The 20,712-nt window shown below is 39.9% G+C and overlaps 1 protein-coding gene across 8 annotated transcripts in view; it reads right to left on the bottom strand.

The window, feature by feature from the left end:
- Positions 1-20,712, bottom strand: part of NTRK2 (neurotrophic receptor tyrosine kinase 2) — a 180,191-nt gene that overhangs the window by 128,678 nt on the left and 30,801 nt on the right. For all 8 annotated transcript variants that reach the window (XM_082241540.1, XM_082241538.1, XM_082241536.1 and 5 more), the window contains exons 5-7: positions 14,777-14,928; positions 2,954-3,090; positions 585-717 (exon numbers count right to left, since the gene is read on the bottom strand). In XM_082241540.1, coding sequence (XP_082097666.1) covers positions 585-717; positions 2,954-3,090; positions 14,777-14,928 — 422 coding nt within the window. The remainder of the gene's footprint in view (positions 1-584; positions 718-2,953; positions 3,091-14,776; positions 14,929-20,712) is intronic.

Consider the following 20,712-nt stretch of genomic DNA (forward strand, 5'->3'; position numbering starts at 1 on the left):
TTGAACCTACTCTGTTATAATGTTATTTCAACAAATTTTGTAATGTTTACAGCAGAAGTTGACATAACTAGGCAAGGCAAAACTTAAAATGCAGCATTGTTCTCTTAAAACTTTGGTATTTGCATGTTCTGAGAATTAGAACAGAGAGGAAAATGAATGATTTAATATTGTCTGTGGTCACGCTCTTCTCTTGCCTTAAGGCCAAAAGAAGAGCAATTCTGCACCATTAATCAATTTTCTGCCATAAATGATGGAATTGGGCCAGACCAAAAAGAAACAGATTGTCAATGTCCTCCGATTTACTGAAGCTCCAACTCTACATCTCTTGCTCAGATTGCACATACACAATGAATACAGGGAATACCCTTAGCAACCTCAAAGGAAGATGTTTGTTGGTGTGTTGAGGGGGACAATCATAAGCATTTAATGACTCTTCTCTTCAGTGCTAATCCTTACTAATATATACTTTATAAAGTTTTATCTTTTCGAAGAAGGCTGAGCAGAAATTCTAAACTTCTTCTCTACTGATTCCACTTGGCTACAATTATCTGCAGCTAAAATTTTACGTAAGTTTATTTACATACAGAACACCACGAGGTCAACAGAAGCTTGGTCTTCGCCCACAATGTTTTCTGCTACACAAGAAATCTGCACGCCACTGTCATTGGATGATATATTCTTTATGGTTAGGGAAGCTGGGTTCTTATTTGTGTCGTTCTAGAAGAAAAGCAATGGAGAAATAAAGGGGTTAGGAGTGGTTTCCCTAACATGATCTGATACTAAGAAACTTATTTGAATTTAAACGTATTTACAAAACAGTTTATTCAATTTAAATAAAGCGCCTGTTAGTTTGAAGGCTATATTTTGGTTGTAGTTATGTAATTGCTGTCTCATTAATTACTCAGGAATTCTAGAGGGAGGAATTCTAGAGGGTGGGTGCTATAACTGAGAATGTCTGCTTACAGCAAGTGACTTCTCAGAAGACTTTACAATCAGCCTGGTCTATACACAGGAGGTGGTCTCCTAAGTGCCCTGGTTCCAAGTTGTTTATACAGTATTTCATCCCCAAATAAATATATTATATAGGGAATAGCCCTGGGTGTCAAATAAAAAAAAAAAGCCCTAGTAACCTACTATCAAATTATACCTTCCAATGCTTAATTGTTACAAGAGTACTTCCACTGTGCTCACTATGGTTATGTAACTATAATTCTAGCCACAGAAACTAAACTGTGAACCTACCCATAGACATATAAATGGATGCAAAGAAATGCCAGAGACTTTGTAGGAATTAGGCAGGATAATAAGTTACCACATGACTTGTTCCAATCAATATGCACACATGGTATACCAACCCACATACAAACAGGAGTGGGAGATGGATTAAGGGCATACTCTCACACAGACACACCTATATGTGCTGTTGCTTTACAGAAGCCCATCTATCATGTGAAGAACTGAAGCAGTATTTCATATCCTATCATCGCCTCAATTGGCTCATGTTCAGGTGAGCAAAAACTCTAATGCATTCTTAATGAATTGTAGGTACATTATTATTAGCTTTTGTTATGGTTAATAGTTTTACTAGTGCATGAAGAATTTGGCTAGAAATCAAATATTAAACTGGTTCGCTGTATGTGGGTTCTGATAATTATCAGACAATTTTTCTGAGATGAGAAAATTAACCGCATGTATTCAACACAAACCACAAATTCCATTCCATTTGCATTAATGGCCTCCTAATCTAGGACATTAAATGACAATAACCACCAGACGTTTTCTTTCACTAAGCAGACATTATAAATATGTTTGTATTTTTATATAAAAAGTAGATAGTGATAGGATTGTGAAGGGAAGAGTGTGCTATCTGAGGCAATTGGCAATTCCTGCCAATAATTGGGGATATGATCCTGCCCAGCACGGGTAAAGACAGTGGGAGCCTCTGAGGACGACTAGTGAAGAGGGAAGGAGAAACCACATTTGCAGTGCCTGCCATTCATCTGCCCTTGGGTCATCTGTCCTGGGTAGCATTGTGATGTCAGCCTAGAGGCAGCACATACTGGAAAGGCCACAAAAGCTTATATGGGGAAGGTGACAATAAGCCCAGTCAAATGTGAGCAGCTTCTTCTACTGATTCAGGCTGCAGCCCAGGCATGTCCAAAGTCAGTTTCGGGGGCCTAACCTGGCCCACCGGTCAGTTTAATCTGGCCCCTGTGGCCGTCTATTTCTTAGGGTAAAATCCTAAAACAAACCTTAACAACTTCAATCCTAAAAGAAGCTCAACAACTCCAACCCTAAACAAAGCAACAAAGCTCAACAACTTCAGTCCTAAAAAAAGGAAAAAAGGCCAACAACTTTCCCCACGACCCTTCACTCCATCAAATCTGGCCCTCTTTGAAAAAAGTTTGGACACCACTGTGTAGGCTCTGCAAGTATTACTATAAAGGTAAAGGTAAAGGGACCCCTGACCTTTAGGTCCAGTCGTGGCTGACTGGGATTGCGGTGCTCATCTCACTTTATTGGCCGAGAGAGCCGACGTACAGCTTCCGGGTCATGTGGCCAGCATGACTAAGCCGCTTCTGGCGAACCAGAGCAGAGCACAGAAACGCCGTTTATCTTCCCGCCAGAGCGGTACCTATTTATCTACTTGCACTTTAACATGCTTTTGAACTGCTAGGTTGGCAGGAGCAGGGAGCTCACCCCGTCGCGGGGATTCGAACCGCCGACCTTCTGATCTGCAAATCCTAGGCTCTGTGGTTTAATCCACTGTGTCACCTGCTGTGGATGTGGGCAATTCATTAACTCACAAGACTGATGAGGAATGTCTGCGGGGTTCCTGACAGGCACTTAAAGAGTTCCAAGCTGCATAAATCAATGGGTTTTGCACCGTTCCTTAAAAACCAGTACGTATACGGCTTTGGCAGATCCAAATACTTCAGTATGAAATTCTTACCTCATGTTTTGAAACAATATTATTGAAAACCCAAGCTATACTTGGTGATGGACTTCCAGTAGCCTCACAGTACAATGTGACACTTCTTCCTTCAATAACAGTGAGGTTCTGTGTGTTCAGCCTAACTGAAGGCAAGCCTACGAAGCAAGAAAGAGAGAAATCACTATGCCACGTTTTCAGCAAATATGACAGGTGAACCATATGCATCTTGGTTCTCAGAAATTATTTGAACATAACACAGTTATATGAAGAACTGGGAACCAAGTGAGTTCTTAAGGCTCCTCAATAGAAGCCACTGAAAATGCTTCATAATAAGGAAAACTCCATGAAGTGACTATAATATGTCCATGATGCCAACAACATAGAACACCGCCATCACAAGTAAATTTTTTTTATAACAATTAGTGTGCAATGGTTTTTGAATCACTTCACCTTCCTGTCTATTATTATATACCAGCTATGAAGAATTATCACCAGGACCGCAAGCTTTAGTTCAGCAGAGCAATGAAAGGCTTAAATGCAGATTAAAATTTTCTCCATGATTAATCATTGGTACTCACACAATCAGTGCAGGCCACACATATACTCTGAATCCCTCCTCCCTCTGGCAAAACCAATGAAAGTGAAACTTCCAATAAACTTTCCTTTTAGTTTGCAACCTTCAGCTTTATAGCCAGATTTTTTCCATTTCAAAGTGAAACCACTAGGGTTTTCCTTCTGGCAAGAACCACAAACAACTGAACCAGGCCACGCTCAGTTAAAATCAATGTCAGTATGTTTTTTTTTCAAATCTAGGTTTTCCGCAATACTTAAGGGATTTGAACTTGTTCATTTTAAGTCATTTTGAAGTTGGTGTGCTTTGTATACAGGAATATCCTATATTCTTGGTTCCCAATCTGAGGAGAAATATTGTATTTCTAAACATGAAATGTAATACGTCTAGTAAAATCTCACTCAACAGAAACTTCCTTCCATATCTTGAAAAAGATGCCTATACTGAGGTTTTGCTTGACATCACCAGGACTGGGCAAGCAGCCTCCCTTTGCTCCCTGACTGCTCTCCCCATCTGCTTGAGACTGCTCACTAGATTAGCAGCTTTCCCCCAAAACTTCTATGGGTCTGGTCTTGCCAGGGCTGCTCATGTGTGCCATTTCAAGAAGGAGACAGATCACGCTCACTGATTTCAATACATTCAGTATTGTTATTATGATATCAGACCCTCCAAGTGTCCCTATTTTCCAGGCACAGTCCCAGATTTAAAGAAGCCATCCTGGTTTCTGATTTGATGCCAGAATGTCCCGTTTTTTCTTAGGATATCCCTATTTTCATCAGAGAAATGTTGGAGGGTATGGAGTTCTGCGACCCACGAGCAAAGGAAATAAGTAACTATACAACCTTTAGAAGACATCTGAAGGTAGTCCTGTATGGGGAAGTTTTTTAAAGTTTAAAGTTTTATTATGTTTTTATTTATGTTGGAAGCCGCCCAGAATAGCTGGGGTCCTTTACCTTTTTTTATGTTGGTTAAGCAATTCTAGGCATGTTTATTATCTCAAATAACTGAGAGGGCATGGCAGTACATCTCTGTACAGAGATTGTAGGCTCTGTATCGACATGAGTTTATTCCTGTAACTGTGCCTCATTCTGTTTCTACTTTCCAGTTATGGTGTAGTTGTTTCATCATGTGCTGACAGGTATGCCAGTCTTGCAAGGTTAATCCTTTTGTATTGCAAGGTTCAATGGCTCCATTAGCCATTAAATATGTGATCTGTATTAACTATCAAGTCTCTTGTATTAATATAAAAAGCCCAGAATAACTTGGGTCCAGGATACCTTAATGACCGCCTGAGGCATTCTATCCCAGCATAACCTGAGTTAATCTGGAGGAGTGCTATTACTTGTTCCCTGTGTTTCAGATGCCCAACTGGCTTCAATTATAAGTTGAGTACAAGCGACTCCCCATTTATGCCGGGGTTACGTTCCCAGGTACCATGCATATATGTGAAATAGCATATATTAAATCAATTGATTTGATTATTTCCTGGCACTGTGCATATATGCGGTTGTGCACATAAGTGGGAAGACACCTGAATCCAGCAGATATTTGACAAGCACCCTCAGTCCTAACTTTCAGATGTTTCTTGAAAACTTTTTCTAATGATGACTGGGTCAGCTTTGTTTATATTTTTTTCAAGGTTAACCAGACATTTTAATATTTATTTTGAATTGTTTTATGTATCTTATGATTTATTGTATTATGCATATACTGTTGTATACCACCTTGAAATTTTATATGAGTGGGTGGTATGTAAATATTTCTATAAACAAATGAAAGTATTTCCAATGTTCAGATGTGAGTGCTGTTGCTCTATCCAAGCAGAAGGGTAGGGTATTAACAGGCATAGGGAACTGCCAGGGTTAGCCGAAGTGCAGCAAGGGGAGAAAAACCTAAGGTGGGGAACCTCAAAAACAGCCCAACAAGGACTGAGAATGATCAACAGCTATGGAATGTTACTGACTATTTATTGCAAGGATGAGGAGGGTGGAAAACTGGCTGGGACAGGGAATAGAATGAAGTATCCCAGAGAAGGGCATGGCTGGCTTACTGGACGAATGGGCAAGAAGCTCTCTACACTGTCACATTTTGTTGCAGGCAGGCCCCCTGGTGCTATAACAATAAGAGGGACAAAAAAAATTGAAGGAAAGTATAATGTACTTAAAGTTCAATAGAACTGAAATGACACGTAATAGAAAAGCAGGACAAATCATTTTCTTGCCTAGCAAGATTTTACAATGAACACATTACTAAGGCAGCTTATTTTGCATCCGAAGACCAGTTTGTGGGAATTGTAGACAATTCATTGTCCATTCCATTTGCAAAACTGTACATTAAACACTACTGAAAGCTCCATTACTCTTCCTCTGGATGTAGCAATCTGTCGACAAAAACGTCCATCAGCTTTTATTAACTGTCAACGAAACCTATGGAATGGTTAGATATGAATGACACTAGCTAAGAAACAGGCAGGAGCAATAATATAATTATTTCAGTTCTGAGCAGCCTGTGGTCATACTGGCTTGCAAGAGGAAATTTAGAAGCTAGGCTCCTTTTTGCAGGGACATTAATTTCAAGCACAATCTCCACAGCATCTGTCACGTGAAGTGAAAGCTAATACAAACTCCAAATGACAGGAAAGTCTTCATATCAAAATGTAAAATTCAAATGCAGCCTGTTAAATACTTAATATCAATTCAGAAAGGGCCTTTTGATATCAAAGGCACGGTTGTCAGAAATACTCAAAGGGCTCTCTCAGCTGCTGCGCCCACTCTCTGGAACTCACCGCCTCAGGACTTGCCCCCCCCCTCCGATGGCCCTCTGCCAGCACGTGTTTTGCTTTGTTTCTGCAAGCTTTGAGCTCTGACGCTAGGTGAAATTTGCTTTTGCTGCAGCCCTTTGTTTTTACAATTGTGTCTCTTGTTTGTTTGCTTCTGTTTTCATTTTATTTTTGTGTTTATGCTTTTGAGTATGCCTTTCTGCCTACGTTTTGCATTTTGATGTTAGTTACTTAGAAAGGGTCACATTTTGACTTAGAAAGGCAGGACGTGAGTACTACTTTTAAGAACACAGTAAGTAATAAATGCCAAGACATCTCTTGTTCACATTCTTAACTCTGATCCTCTTTTTAACTAGCAAAGGGCATACAACTCTCCACTTGCAGTCGTGCTGTGCTGCCCCTTGTGGGGCTGCAAGGCCTTCTTAATGTAGCCCCATTAGATACCTGTTGGACTTTGCCACCTGGTGGTAAGCAGGAAGAACTGTAATGCCTCTATGTCTCATCAGGATAGCTTGCACCTGCTTGCACCTCATCTAGGTAACACCTGGGGAGGGGGTGCAGTTTGGGGGGCTTCCTTTAATTTATTGACAATCCTATCATGGTGCCAAAAGCTGCAGAGTATTCTCAGACAATAACAAAGGGGTGGGGAAAATCTGGGGGGGGGCATTCTGGCTGAAGAATGTGGGACAGAAGAGGCTATGATCACTCCAGTATAAAGTAGAAAGCAAAATATATTTAAGGTTAGGTTGATAGCTTAGATTTTTCTTTATCAACTTTATTTCACATACTTGTGGATCCTACTGGTATTAGCATTATATAAGCATGGAAGTCTATGCCGGGAACCAGTTATGAATTCAGATAGCTCTTTTGTTCTGAAGCAATATAATTTTAAAAAACCCAAATTTTGTAGAATAATAATGCTCCAAATATTCCTGTCAACTACGCCAATGAATCAAGTCTTGTGGCTGAAAATTCATTGCTGGAATCCAGAATTTATCAGGAAATGACATTTGGGTAGACAAAATAACAACATTCTAGAAGAGATTTCTTGAGCCAGCTGAGGGACCTGGATATACAAGTTCAATAAAAACAAACATACATATAATCCTACGGGAGGCCACTTCATTATTGCAGCATTATTGGCAAATCTAAGGAACCTTACTTGTGGGTGTTCTATTTCTGACCCAGATGTCCTCAGAATACATCTCAACTAAGACACCTATGCAAATAAAACTTGGAATTTATTAATTCCACAGTCATAAAAAAACCAAGATATTTTGATGGATGCAGAAGTCAAAAAAAATCTAATATTTAATTAAATGACATTATGGGACCAATTGCTTCTGCGCCCATTATAAATGTTCACTAGTTCTTCTAAAGAATAGGCCTTTTACTGTGACACATCCGCCCTCCCCTCACCAGCAGAAAAACGCCATCTGACCTTCATTAAAGTCTTTGAAATCCTTATCTAAAATCTACTTAAGCGTCTTCTTGGAAGTGTTCTAAGACACAGACTAAATAATTTAGAATGGGGAACAGCAAACATCTATTATGCTGAAGTTTCAAATATATTTTTATTGCTTCATAAATCTGTGTTCATATTCAGGTACTCATTCACTGTGACAACATTTCAGGAGCAGACTGATACTTCTCAAATCATCCTGAACTCTCATGCATACCACAACTGCATACCTACTCATGGCCGCATGTATTCTGTCTCCAGTTTAGAAGCTGTTATTTTTCTGTACAGTGGTGCCTCGCAAGACGAAATTAATTCGTTCCGCGAGTTTTTTCGTCTAGCGAATTTTTCGTCTTGCGAAGCACGGTGTCGGAAAAGTTTTGGAAAAGCTTCAAAAATCACCCAAAACCTCAAAAAAGGCTACCACACCGCGTTCTATGAGTTGCTCCTCAAAGTCAAGTCGCAACTGTATTAACGGTGTTAAGAAAAAGGAAACAAACTTGCAAGACGTTTTCGTCTTGCGAAGCAAGCCCATAGGGAAATTCGTCTTGCGGGGCATTCGTCTTGCGGGGCACCACTGTATTTCGATAGAGGGTAGCAGTGGCTACTAGCCATGATGGATGGCTATGCTCTATCACTAGCTCCACAGCTTGAGACAACAATGCTTTCAAATACCAGTTGCTAGAAACCATGGGAAGCTCTAGTGTTCATGTTGTGCTTGCTGGCTTCCCATAGGTGCGTCTGGCTGGCTACTGTGAGGACAGGGCGCTGGACTAGATGGGCTACTGGCCTGATCCAGAAAGCTATTCTTATGTTCTTATTTATTCAAAGAAAATAATTAGCAGGTGCGAGAAGAAGAATTTACAAGGGTCTCCAACACAATAGAATTTGACCAACCACTTGACTTTGTAACTTGTAAAGTAGTACTATATGCGTTGGCAGCTAAGAAGATCAGGAAAAAAGAACTAGATAAAATAGCAGTCAATTGCAAAGGAGATTCGGACATTTAAGCTGGCACATTCTACTTGAGAACCCCTTGCTATTCTACTGTATGCAACAAATAATTTTTAGGAGACGTGATCACGGTTAATCGTATCTGCAGTGCCTGATGTTTTTTATGTTTTTTATGGTTATTGTTGCTTTTCTTTTTGTTCCCTTTGTGAATGATGCCGTGGCCTTTGGCTAGTGTGATAAAGTTTATGATGATGAGGAGGAGGAGTACCAACCACTTTTAATTTGCTTTTTAGAGTGAACACATTGATTAATAATAAATAATAATAATAAATTTTATTTATATCCCGCCCTCCCCAGCCGAAGCCAGGCTCAGGGCGGCTAACAACAATAAAACAGTACAAAAGTACAACATAAACAACATTCTAAAATCATTCATTATAAAAATTAATTAATTCAAGCCACTAGCAACCATTGGGCCAGAGCTCTGCGAAGATTGCCGAGGGAGGGAGTCAGGCTGTGCCCTGGCCAAAGGCCTGGTGGAACAGCTCTGTCTTGCAGGCCCTGCGGAAGGATGTCAAGTCAAGAAATGTTTTGTGTTTGTGTGCATGAGGCAGACACTACTGTGTCAGAATTACAGTTTAAGCCCTAATACTTCTGTTAAGACCTGGTCTTTCACCCCCTCCTAGCAGTCACTCATCTGTGTCAAGATAAACAACGGATTGCGAGAGAAGCAAATTCAGATCCAGAGGTAAATGAAATGTTGCCAAGACAGATTGACAGCATTCCAAATGACCCAAATAATTCTATTGGGTTATTATGATATTTTGGGGTTTGTTACATTAGTGAGATTAGCCAACCACTTTGTTACTCTGTTCTCAGTTATGTGGAATATTATTAACAAACCTAAATCTACCTCCAGTCTAACAATGCCTTTATCCTTTTCATCTTTACACACAACAATTTTAGATCTAGCCACACAAACTAGATCTAAGTTCACACTTTGGTACCTTAAAGCAGGGAGCAGCTATGTCCTTTGCAGGTAACACAAGACTGACTTTACACTCACACGGATACTGTTCAGTAGCAACAGGCAGCGTCCCTCAGTATCAGGAAAAATATACAAGGTGGCCTCATCCTGCTCAATCTCATTTCAAAGAAATCATTTAGGACTTTCAGAACTTATTCAATAACCAACAGAATGAAGCCGGCATTTGTTTTATGAACACCTCATTCAGTGTCAAATATGAGGTGCTAACAGACACCTACAACTACAAAACTCTCTACCAGTTCACACATCGCCTGAACACATGCATATGCTATTCTTTAATTTTTTTCAAAATAAAAATCATGGGGTGGGTTATTTTAAGAAATTATTGCAAATCTGGCTTGCATGCCTTCCCCCACCACATATAGATGACCTATAAAGAGCATTGTGCACAGGTGTATCCACAGACAATACCTGTTACAGGAACATGGCCCCATGTTGGGGAGTTTTCAATAGCCCAAGACTTTTCCCTACTCTCTACCCCACACACAAAGTCCAGGTGTCAATAGGCTTCCAGAAACAACCTGTATATCTCCACTATTCAGAAAATAATTAACATACACAAAAAGATCTTTCAAATGAAATATTACAACCTGCAAGAAAAATCCCTGCAATTTACAACTATACAGCAAATGAACAGCACCAACCATGCAAAGATGTTGGGACGAGGCCCTTTAGGGATCTGTGAGACATATATTACCTACTTTTGCATCAGCACATTACCTGGAAGACTAAATGGATTTTTATAGCATAAGTAACACTTGGGTAGGAAAAGAAGCCACTTTAAACCTTGCCAAGTATCATGACTTCACCACAATGATTGGAATCCTTTTGATATTATTTTAAACAAGAACATTCCTTACAATTGATTAGGTGAATGGAATTAACTTCACATTTGGTAACAGTTAAAAAAGCAATCACACCCTAACACTCCATGAACGAAACCATGGAGACTACCAGACAACCTCTTCCAATGCAAGGAAAAGCATCTATGAAGTACAGCCCTAGATTCCTCAAGAATTCTGAATCCCTTCTTCCATTTACAAAGCAAGTGAAGCGTCAAGCATAGTGCAGAAGTCTCTCTTGTGCTCACAGAATTTTAGCGATCTGCAAATACTCGCCACATATTGTCCAACTCTTATCAGCACTAGAAAACTTTACAAAATCATAATCAGAAGCCTAATTCTGAATTAGTTGGCATTTCTGGGCAACTCAAACAAATGCAACATGTCTGAAGCAAGCAGATTAGCCAAACCAGGGAGTCTTAAAAAGAACAAGCAAGTTTTGGCAAAGGTATCACACTGAAAGCCAAGCCAGACATACATACAGGTAGATATGATTATTAAACATGCACTTGTCTGCTTGGTTATAATGATAAGGTCACTGGGGGAAGCAGTGTTTCAGGCTAAACAGAGTGTAGCTCTACAGAACCTAATATTGCCACATTCTACTGCAAAAAGCCATTTTTCCCAACAGGGGAAGGGAAGGGGGGGAAGGAGAACAGCAAGATTAGGTCAGCCGGCAGGTGGGGGCGCTTTTCTCCCTTCCCCCACATATTCTATGTGGTATAAAATTTTTGACACCCCCCCACCCTAACTTTATAGCCAAATGGGCAAGCCTGCGTTTAATAAATGCATGTAGGTCTGGTTTGGTCCCAAGATGCAGTTATCGGGTTGTCTCCAATTAACTTGTACTCACAGAAAACCCGTTGGAATTAATGGAGGAAATTCAACACAGCACTACAACAGTTGCTCTATCACTGCAAGATTTTCAGCTCACCAGATGGAACAACCCCCTTCCCTTCCCTTCCCTTTCCTGCCCTGACATGTTGTTTTGGGGTTCTCCTGCTTCCCCTAGCCAATTTCCAGGGGCACAAGGGAGAGGAGAATAGGGGAAAGTACCACTGTGTTAGCGTGAGTCATAGATTCATAGAAATGGGGAGTTGGAAGGGAACCTGAGGCCCACCCCACTGCAATGTGGAATCTCAACTAAACCATCCATGACAGATGGGCATCCAACATCTGCTTAAAATCCCCAGGTCCACCCACCTCTCCAGGGAGTCTCACTGTTGAACAGCTCTTACCATCAGAAAGTTCTTCCTGATGTTTACTCTTATAGTTTGAAGCCATTGGTTTGTGTCCTTCCATTAGTGGGAGTGATTAGCCAAATCCCGCCCAAGTTAGTCACACCCATAAATTTTAATGGGTTTACTCTGAGTAGGACTAACATTGGCCACAACCAACAGAATGTAACTGCTACACAAATACAATACTTCACAGCAAAAGTTATTCAGGAGCTTGAACATTTACCGTGACAGAGATTTTTCCTTATTTTAATGACATAATCATAAATTACACAAATACACCCTGGTTTGCTAACTAAACACTTAACAATACCCTCTAAATGACATTATTTTATATACCACCTCCAAAAGAAGTCAACAAATGGCAAGCTAGCAGCAAACATAAACAAACAGTATTTTTAACGCAACTTAACAGCTGGAAAGAAGGAAAGTCCCCTCCAGTTCATCAGTGAGCAGTCTAAGAACCAGCTGAAATATACTTCAGAAAAGAGAGAGAAGTAAGCCAAATCTGACCCACTCTTCATAGTTCTCTTTGTTAATATTTTACCAGGGTTAGGTAAATCAACTTCCATTGCACACTTAATGTTTATTTTCAGCTAAGCATTAAAAGCAAATCTTTGACCATTTCCACCATTAAAAGAGAGTACAGGCAGTACCACCAACGATTTCTATTTCTTGCTTCACTGGTCTGCTTATATGAATAACCTCACCAAGAAACCACAACAGTCTCACTTCATTTCCCAGCAAGTAATTTATTAGCAGCTGACTGCTGTAAGGCCTTGCATTACTAACACTTATACTGCCTTCTGTACAATACTAAATTTGCAATATATTGAGGAAATTATAACCATACAAAATGTAGAACATCTGTCAAAATAAATGAACAAATGACTTTGACTTCCTACATCCTTGATTCTTTTTTTAAAAAAAAAATTGTCCTCTTGCAAGTTCACAGGAATTCAGAATGAAGCAATGACAATTAATTTAATTATTACATCAAATAAATATGTACAACAATGTTGCTTTAAAAAAGCTAAGTCAAAGAAGAAGTGGGTGTTCATCTCTTGGGATGAATTATCTGAGCAGAAAAACAAGTCAAAAGCAGTCTGTTTCCACAGAACAGGAAGAAAAACGAGTGACCATGCATTTGTTCCTAACCTTGAAAACAACACATTACATGCTTCCTGTTTCTCGGTTAAACCAATTATTTCTTTATTCCTACTTTTAATGCAAAGTGTGTATTTTTAAGCAGAAAAATTAGAAGCATAAACCCTTTAAAATGTTGCTTGCCTCAGAGCTGGAGGACTCTGTAAAGGATGCTCAGGTCTCTAGTTTGTCAGCTGAAAGTACATGGATCAGTTCTGGCAGGACTGCTTGGGGAGCTTTTGACAATGAAGCCTGTGCACTCAATCCTATGCTATTCTCTTAGGCAAAATTGCTTCCCCAGAGCAGCTAGACCAGGCATAGGCAAACTCCGGCCCTCCAGATGTTTGGGACTACAATTCCCATCATCCCTGACCACTGGTCCTGTTAGCTAGGGATGATGGGATTTGTAGTCCCAAACATCTGGAGGGCCGGAGTTTACCTATGCCTAAGCTGGACAATGGCACCCTGAATGCAAGGGCACCTGGAGGGGCAGCATAACAAAAATAAAGGGGGAGGAAGGGAGATCTCTGCCATGTACTCCTTAGAGGGAAGTATCTCAGAGTAAAGAACTAGCATGTGGAGGAAACAGAAGTTAACATGTTTTTCTATAAGCTCAGCAGACCTAAAGCCTGTATAATAGCAGTGCCCTGAGAGGAAGAGACATTTCTGCAACTGGTATAAGCCACTGGATGGCATGGACAATGTAGAGTAGAGGGTATTTTGGACCTTCCCATTTCTACAATATAAGCTTCAGAAAAGGCAAGACACCTAATGGTTCATATAAATACACAGGCTTGGATGCGAAATGTTCATCAATGAATAATAATAATAATAATAATAATAATAATAAATTTTATTTATATCCCGCCCTCCCCAGCCGAAGCCGGGCTCAGGGTGGCTAACAACAATCAAATAATCAAACAATCAAATAATCCAACATTCTAAAAACATTTCATTATAAAAATTAATTAAAATCAAATTAATGGCAACCGTTAAGCAAAATTCTGTGCAGGTTGCCAGAGGAGGGAGTCGGGCTGGGCCCTGACCAAAGGCCTGGTGGAACAACTCTGTCTTGCAGGCCTTGCGGAAAGATGTCAGGTCCCGCAGGGCCCTAGTCTCTTGTGACATGGAAGAGCCTTTGATTCAACAGAAGTTCCTGCAGGGGGGAGGCATTTTTTTCCCATTCTCTCTCCCCACTGCTGTATCAATGAAATCCTCCCACAAAAAAGTTCTCTTTTTAGCAAGTGCAACATGCTGACTAAATATTGAAAAGGGGACTGACACATTTTGAAATTTTAAAAAGATGTAGAATGGGAACAATTCTGAGGTTCATTCAACCTGAAATTATCTGTTTCAGCTTAACAAACAATCACAGTGTAACAGAATATCAACAGTTGTCAAGGTGTTCATAATGCAACACAGAAAAGATGGACTAACTTTGGAAGTTTAATCCACTCTTCACCAGGCAAAACAGGACTTTCACTTGAAAAATCATTCTAACAAGTGAATCCAAAAAGTGACAAAAGTCACATTTCCAGTAGAAATCTTGCACACAATTAAGACTGATTAAGCAACAAGTATACACAACTTAACTTTAAACATTCTCCTTGAAGTATGATTTTTATCTTTCACAAACCAGACTAGCACCTGGATTATAAACAAGAATCTAATCCATGAAGAAATGATTTAATAAAAGTTTGATTAAATGGGGTTTGGACAGGGAAGGTACTTAATGGGTTGTGCTCCAAAACGTTTAGCAACATCAAACACACATGCCAATCATTCTACATTAAAAGTGCATTACCACAGTTTGTGACTGGCTTCTCCCTCAGAGATATGTTCTGGTTGAAGTCATTCATACAGTAAAAATCCTGAGTTTTTGGAAACTTGGTCTCTTGATATATCTTGATCCACATAATGTCACAGTTACACTTGAATGGATTGCCATCCAAAATCCTACAAAGATTAAAAAGACAGGAAATATGGTTTTCTTTTCCAAAAACGAATTAATAATATACAAAACAGTAAGTACAAATGCATTTTAAAAAAAGTTGCTCCAAATGAAAGTTTAATATGAGACCAGGAAGGACTGACACCTAATTAAGAAGTCGTTAAGGCTGGACTGAATGTTACCTGTTCTTGATCTGCTCCGTGATGGAGAGCAATTAACATAGCTCTTTCCCACTCCTACCTGGCATAATTACTCCATCTTTAACATACCTAAACGCAAGGGTGTGAAACAGGACCTATGCGCATTGTGCATAAGCCCATCAATTTCAATCTATTAATCAATACAATCTGTATATGAATAAGACAATATTCATGCAAGTCTTGTAGCAGGCATTCACAGATGTGAGAGAGGAAAGGAATACTTCTAACATGGCACATGATACTGTCAATATCATACATACTTATTTATTTATTTATTTATTTATTTATTTATACAAACATACATACATGTATCTTAAAAAAACACACAACTTGGCAATTTTCTAAAACTCCCAATTAATTAAGGACACATTTTTTAAATCAAATGTTTTCTAACCTATTAATCCAACTGATGAATAGACTAAATGTTTCAGCCCGAGGACCAGGTCTTGAACTGGAGGAAAGAGATGTGATTCCACTGACTTCAGTAGCATTCTACCATTAGTTTGAGCTGTGCTAAGCACAGAATCAACCTATTGAGCAATTCTATATATTTCAACAAAAATATTATGGAGCAGGAATATGAACCGTATCTGATTTCCAGTATTATTTCTGGAGAAAGTAAATTTTAAAATGTTTTTCATATTCTGGGGTAAAGTTAGCTCCCTTTATACTGAAGCACCAAAGAAATGTATTCAAAGTCAGTGATGCAATTATTCTAAAAAGAAAATAATCTGTAGATCTCTAGGCAATGACGCAAAAAGTGTTTAACTAATATCAAAGAGTAATAACAAACAAAAGCTGAACTGCATACTCTAAGCATGTAAGCACATATTGAGGAATTCAAATGAAAGCTTTGCAGAACTATTATAATTAAAACACACATGAAAGCCACAAATCAGCGCTAAGTGCAAAGATGCTGGAGACAAACACAACACAGAACATCCAGATGTCTGGCTCAGGAACGGAACATTATCTCAACTTTGCTCATAAAAGCATACCTATGTTTCATGAGGATAATTTTTTATGTGCCGCTTGAGCCGCCAAAGACATTTCATTAAAAGAAGAAACAAACCAGCACTAATTATAATAATCTACAGGAGTTATATTTGATTTGACCACGATCTTCAAAATCCTTTTTGCCAATGCAATCTCAGCAGAATGTTCATAACAGTTCAGATGTTTCCAAAGCTCTTGAATTGGACTGGACCCAAGCCAAAGTAGATAATTCCGATCAAAACAGACTGTTCTACAGATTTGACAAATTCTCGCTAACAGACTGAAAAAGTTAAGACCCCACTCCTACAAACCTTGTGGTTTGGGTCAGCACTGGATTTCTTCCAGGGGTGCGTGGGAGACAGTACAGAGGGAGAGGATGGGATTTGCAATAATGAGAGACAACTGTACCAAACAAGTCCCACCTTAATTCTCCTTTAACACGGGGCAGTGGAGAAGGCTGGGAGATGGTCTGGTCTACCCAGTGTCCCCTCTCTCATAAAATGGAATGCTGAATTTCTGGCATCTGAGGGATAAACTGAGTAAAATTTACATACATGGTTTGTTTTTATTTTTGTTATGTGAATAGGAGTGAGAAGTGAAGCCCAAAGAGCCTCGGGACTGGAGATGGGGAGGGAAAGGAAGTTTCAATCTCTTTCCCTCTGTCTCTCTGCCTGCCGTGGTCCTAACAAAAAATGTCTCTCTGGAGCTTTAGATTTCACTGAAATTTTCCATTGGCAGAAAGTGAGGCTTCCCTTGAAATGTAAACAGTGGCTTCGGAACATAAATGTATCAATTTGTCACCAACTAACCACTAGACAAGAAGTTGCAGTCAATTCTGATTCCTTGGCAAGTGTATCTCTACCAGCTTGCTAAACTGTTGGTGGCAAATCTGGGTTTACAGCTACACAGAGTACATGTTGATTAGCCATGCATATGGATGGTAGCCTTTAGCTAGCAAATACAAAAGGAAAAAGTATCCATGGGTCAGCCTCTCAACAGCATAACTGCAACCGTTATCTGCACTCAGGCAACTCAGTAGGTGCCAAAGTCCCACAACCTCAAGATAGCATTCACACTTTCCTGTCATGACACTGCCACACTGCCAAACTAAAGCTTTGCCCAGGTCTAATCCAGGAGTACAGTGGAACCTCGGGTTCATAGAATCATAGAGTTGGAAGAGACCACAAGGGCCATCGAGTCCAACCCCCTGCCAAGCAGGAAACACCATCAGAGCACTCCTGACATATGGTTGTCAAGCCTCTGCTTAAAGACCTCCAAAGTAGGAGACTCCACCACACTCCTTGGCAGCAAATTCCACTGTCAAACAGCTCTTACTGTCAGGAAGTTCTTCCTAATGTTTAGGTGGAATCTTCTTTCTTGTAGTTTGGATCCATTGCTCCGTGTCCGCTTCTCTGGAGCAGCAGAAAACAACCTTTCTCCCTCCTCTGTGTGACATCCTTTTATATATTTGAACATGGCTATCATGTTCAAATATATAAATATATGTTCAAATATACCTGCCTGCTTGGCAAGGGGGTTGGACTCGATGGCCCTTGTGGTCTCTTCCAACTCTATGATTCTATGATTCTATCACCCCTTAACCTCCTCTTCTCCAGGCTAAACATGCCCAGCTCCCTTAGCTGTTCCTCATAAGGCATCATTTCCAGGCCTTTGACCATTTTGGTTGCCCTCCTCTGGACACGTTCCAGTTTGTCAGTGTCCTTCTTGAACTGTGGTGCCCAGAACTGGACACAGTACTCCAGGTGAGGTCTGACCAGAGCAGAATACAGTGGCACTATTACTTCCCTTGATCTAGATGCTATACTCCTATTGATGAGGCCCAGAATTGCATTGGCTTTTTTAGCTGCTGCATCACACTGTTGGCTCATGTCAAGTTTGTGGTCAACCAAGACTTCTAGATCCTTTTCACATGTACTGCTCTCAGGCCAGGTGTCACCCATCTTGTATTTGTGCCTCTCATTTTTTTTGCCCAAGTGCAATACTTTACATTTCTCCCTGTTAAAATTCATCTTGTTTATTTTTGCCCAGTTCTCTAATCTGTCAAGGTCGTTTTGAAGTGTGATCCTGTCCTCTGGGGTGTTAGCCACCCCTCCCAGTTTGGTGTCATCTGCAAATTTGATCAGGATGCCCTTGAGTCCATCATCCAAGTCGTTGATAAAGATGTTGAATAAGACCGGGCCCAAGACAGAACCCTGTGGCACCCCACTAGTCACTCTTCTCCAGGATGAAGAGGAACCATTGATGAGCACCCTTTGGGTTCGGTCAGTCAGCCAGTTACAAATCCACTGAGTGGTAGCAGAGTCAAGACCGCATTTTACCAGCTTCTTTACAAGAATATCATGGGGTTGCGAACGTGTGGGTTGTCATTCGGTGCTTCTGTGCATGCACAAAGCGTGATTTAGTGTTTCTGCGCATGCGCAAGCACCAAAACCCAGAAGTAACCCATTCTGGTACTTCTGGGTTCGGTGCGGTGCGCAACCCGAAATCACATAACCTGAAGCAGCTGTAACCCGAGGTACCACTGTATTGGAGGAGACACCGAAAGAAGGACTTGGTAACTACTTAATAATCATCATCACACTTCCATAATAGAATACTTAATTTATACCCAGCAGGAAATCAGGAGGACACAGAGATGAAAGTATATGCATAGTAGATTAGGCATTTGTCGCCCCTCCCTATTCCAAGTACACTTATTTTATGCTGATTTGTGGCTTCATGTTTATTTTAACTTTTATCTGAATTTCTTATAACTTTAAAGTCTTTAAATCCCCACTGTACTTACTGGCCTAGCCTTTTAAACACTATTCCGCTAGTTCCATTTAGGTAAACACATGGAATTGCATGCAGGTGCATAAACAGGCCAGCAGAAGGGTGATGGAAGACTCCATCCTTCCTCTGTGCCCAACAAAGAAACCAAGCAAGCTGCAAGAGGGGAGAAGCTACATCATCCATGCAAAGAAATGTAAATACTACTGCAGGAGGGACAGAGCTCTCTCACCCTGCCAGCCACAACAGGCTAGTAAAAGAACAATTGCAGGCTAGTAACCTTTGTTTACAAGGCTGTGCTTGCCAGATTATAAACTAGCTCCCCTTGGAGATTTAGTGGGCCATTCAGAAACATTTCTTCTGTCTTCAATATAGCAGCACATTTTAGCAGCACAACCCAGACTTACCCACCTCCTAAATCTTAATGATCAGCTCACAGCTGTCAACATTTCCCTTTTCTTGCAAGGAATCCTATTCAGAATAAGGAATTTCCCTTTGAAAATAGGGAAACATTGACAGCTATGGATCAGCTCCCTGCCCTTTGCTCAGTAAACATCAAATGTGGTACATTGTTCCTTCTCTTTTCACAGTAATATTTCTTTCAGATTATTGCTACCCATTTATTGTTACATTTTATAATAGGTTCTCTACCCTTGTTATACCAATAACTTCCCATCTCCCCTCAAATCTCTACTTTATTAGACTGACTTATTGTTATAGCATCCAAATACCTTATAATCAACAAATTCAATCTCTTAAAATGTACTTAAAGCTATGGCCTTTTAAAACCTCTCTCAACCCATGTCTACCATGACATCTAAAACAAAGTGTTTGCTTGATTACAGAGAAGTCAAAGGACAGTCAGAACAGGAGATTGGATTATTTTCCTCTGTAAGAGTAATTTCATATCTCACTTTCATTGCACAGAAGAAGCAAGTTTCATAACTCGATGCCCCACCTGGCACCTACAGATATATGAGGCAGATTCCACTATCAAGCCAACTTTTATAGTCTCAATTACATGCTCAATTTAGCCATGAGCAAAGTGGGTGCTACTCATGCCTTCTTTTAATCACAAATTGAAAAGTGAACTCACTTAAATCTTGGCCAGTGCTAGCACAAGCTCTTTAAACTTTTGAGAGTCTGTGTGCACCCAGATGAAAGATCAAAAGGAGAATTATAAAATGCCATCATTAGGCTGTTTATGCCAGCAATGTACATTAATATGAGCTGACAAAAAAAGTATCACATTCAACTGAATAGTACAAGCTTTACTATAGAGGTTGGATTAGCGAAAATACTCAATGGAGCAAAGGAGTTGCTCACACTTTCAAAGGGCTTCTTCATATCTCAGCTTACCGAGATATAATTGACCAAACATGGTCACTCTATTTCCTCAAACAATAATCTTTCTCATCCAGCTGCTTGATGACTACTACATTACAAAAATATGCAAACTAATGCTGCCTCTTGAACGGTAATCACAAGGCCATAGTATCTTTCCACTTGTCTATCAAATTTCCATACCTGCACATAACATGGGACCTAACTAAGATTAGGCTCTCCTTGGGAACTTCTAAAACCAGTAAATGATATGGCTTCCCTAAATATTTTAAAATATATATTTACTGGTATTACAGCTAATGAGTTGAACCCATCTAAATTCTACTCATAGCAGACCCTCTGAAATGAATGAACCTAAGTTACGCATGTCCATTTAATTTCAATAGGTTTCCTCTGAGTAGAATTAACACTGGTTTCAACACAATGAGTCCAGGTAAGATAATGTGCCTTCAGACAAGT

The sequence above is a fragment of the Podarcis vaucheri genome, assembly GCF_965113315.1.
Source record: "Podarcis vaucheri genome assembly, chromosome: 11".
Classification (NCBI taxonomy): domain Eukaryota; kingdom Metazoa; phylum Chordata; class Lepidosauria; order Squamata; family Lacertidae; genus Podarcis; species Podarcis vaucheri.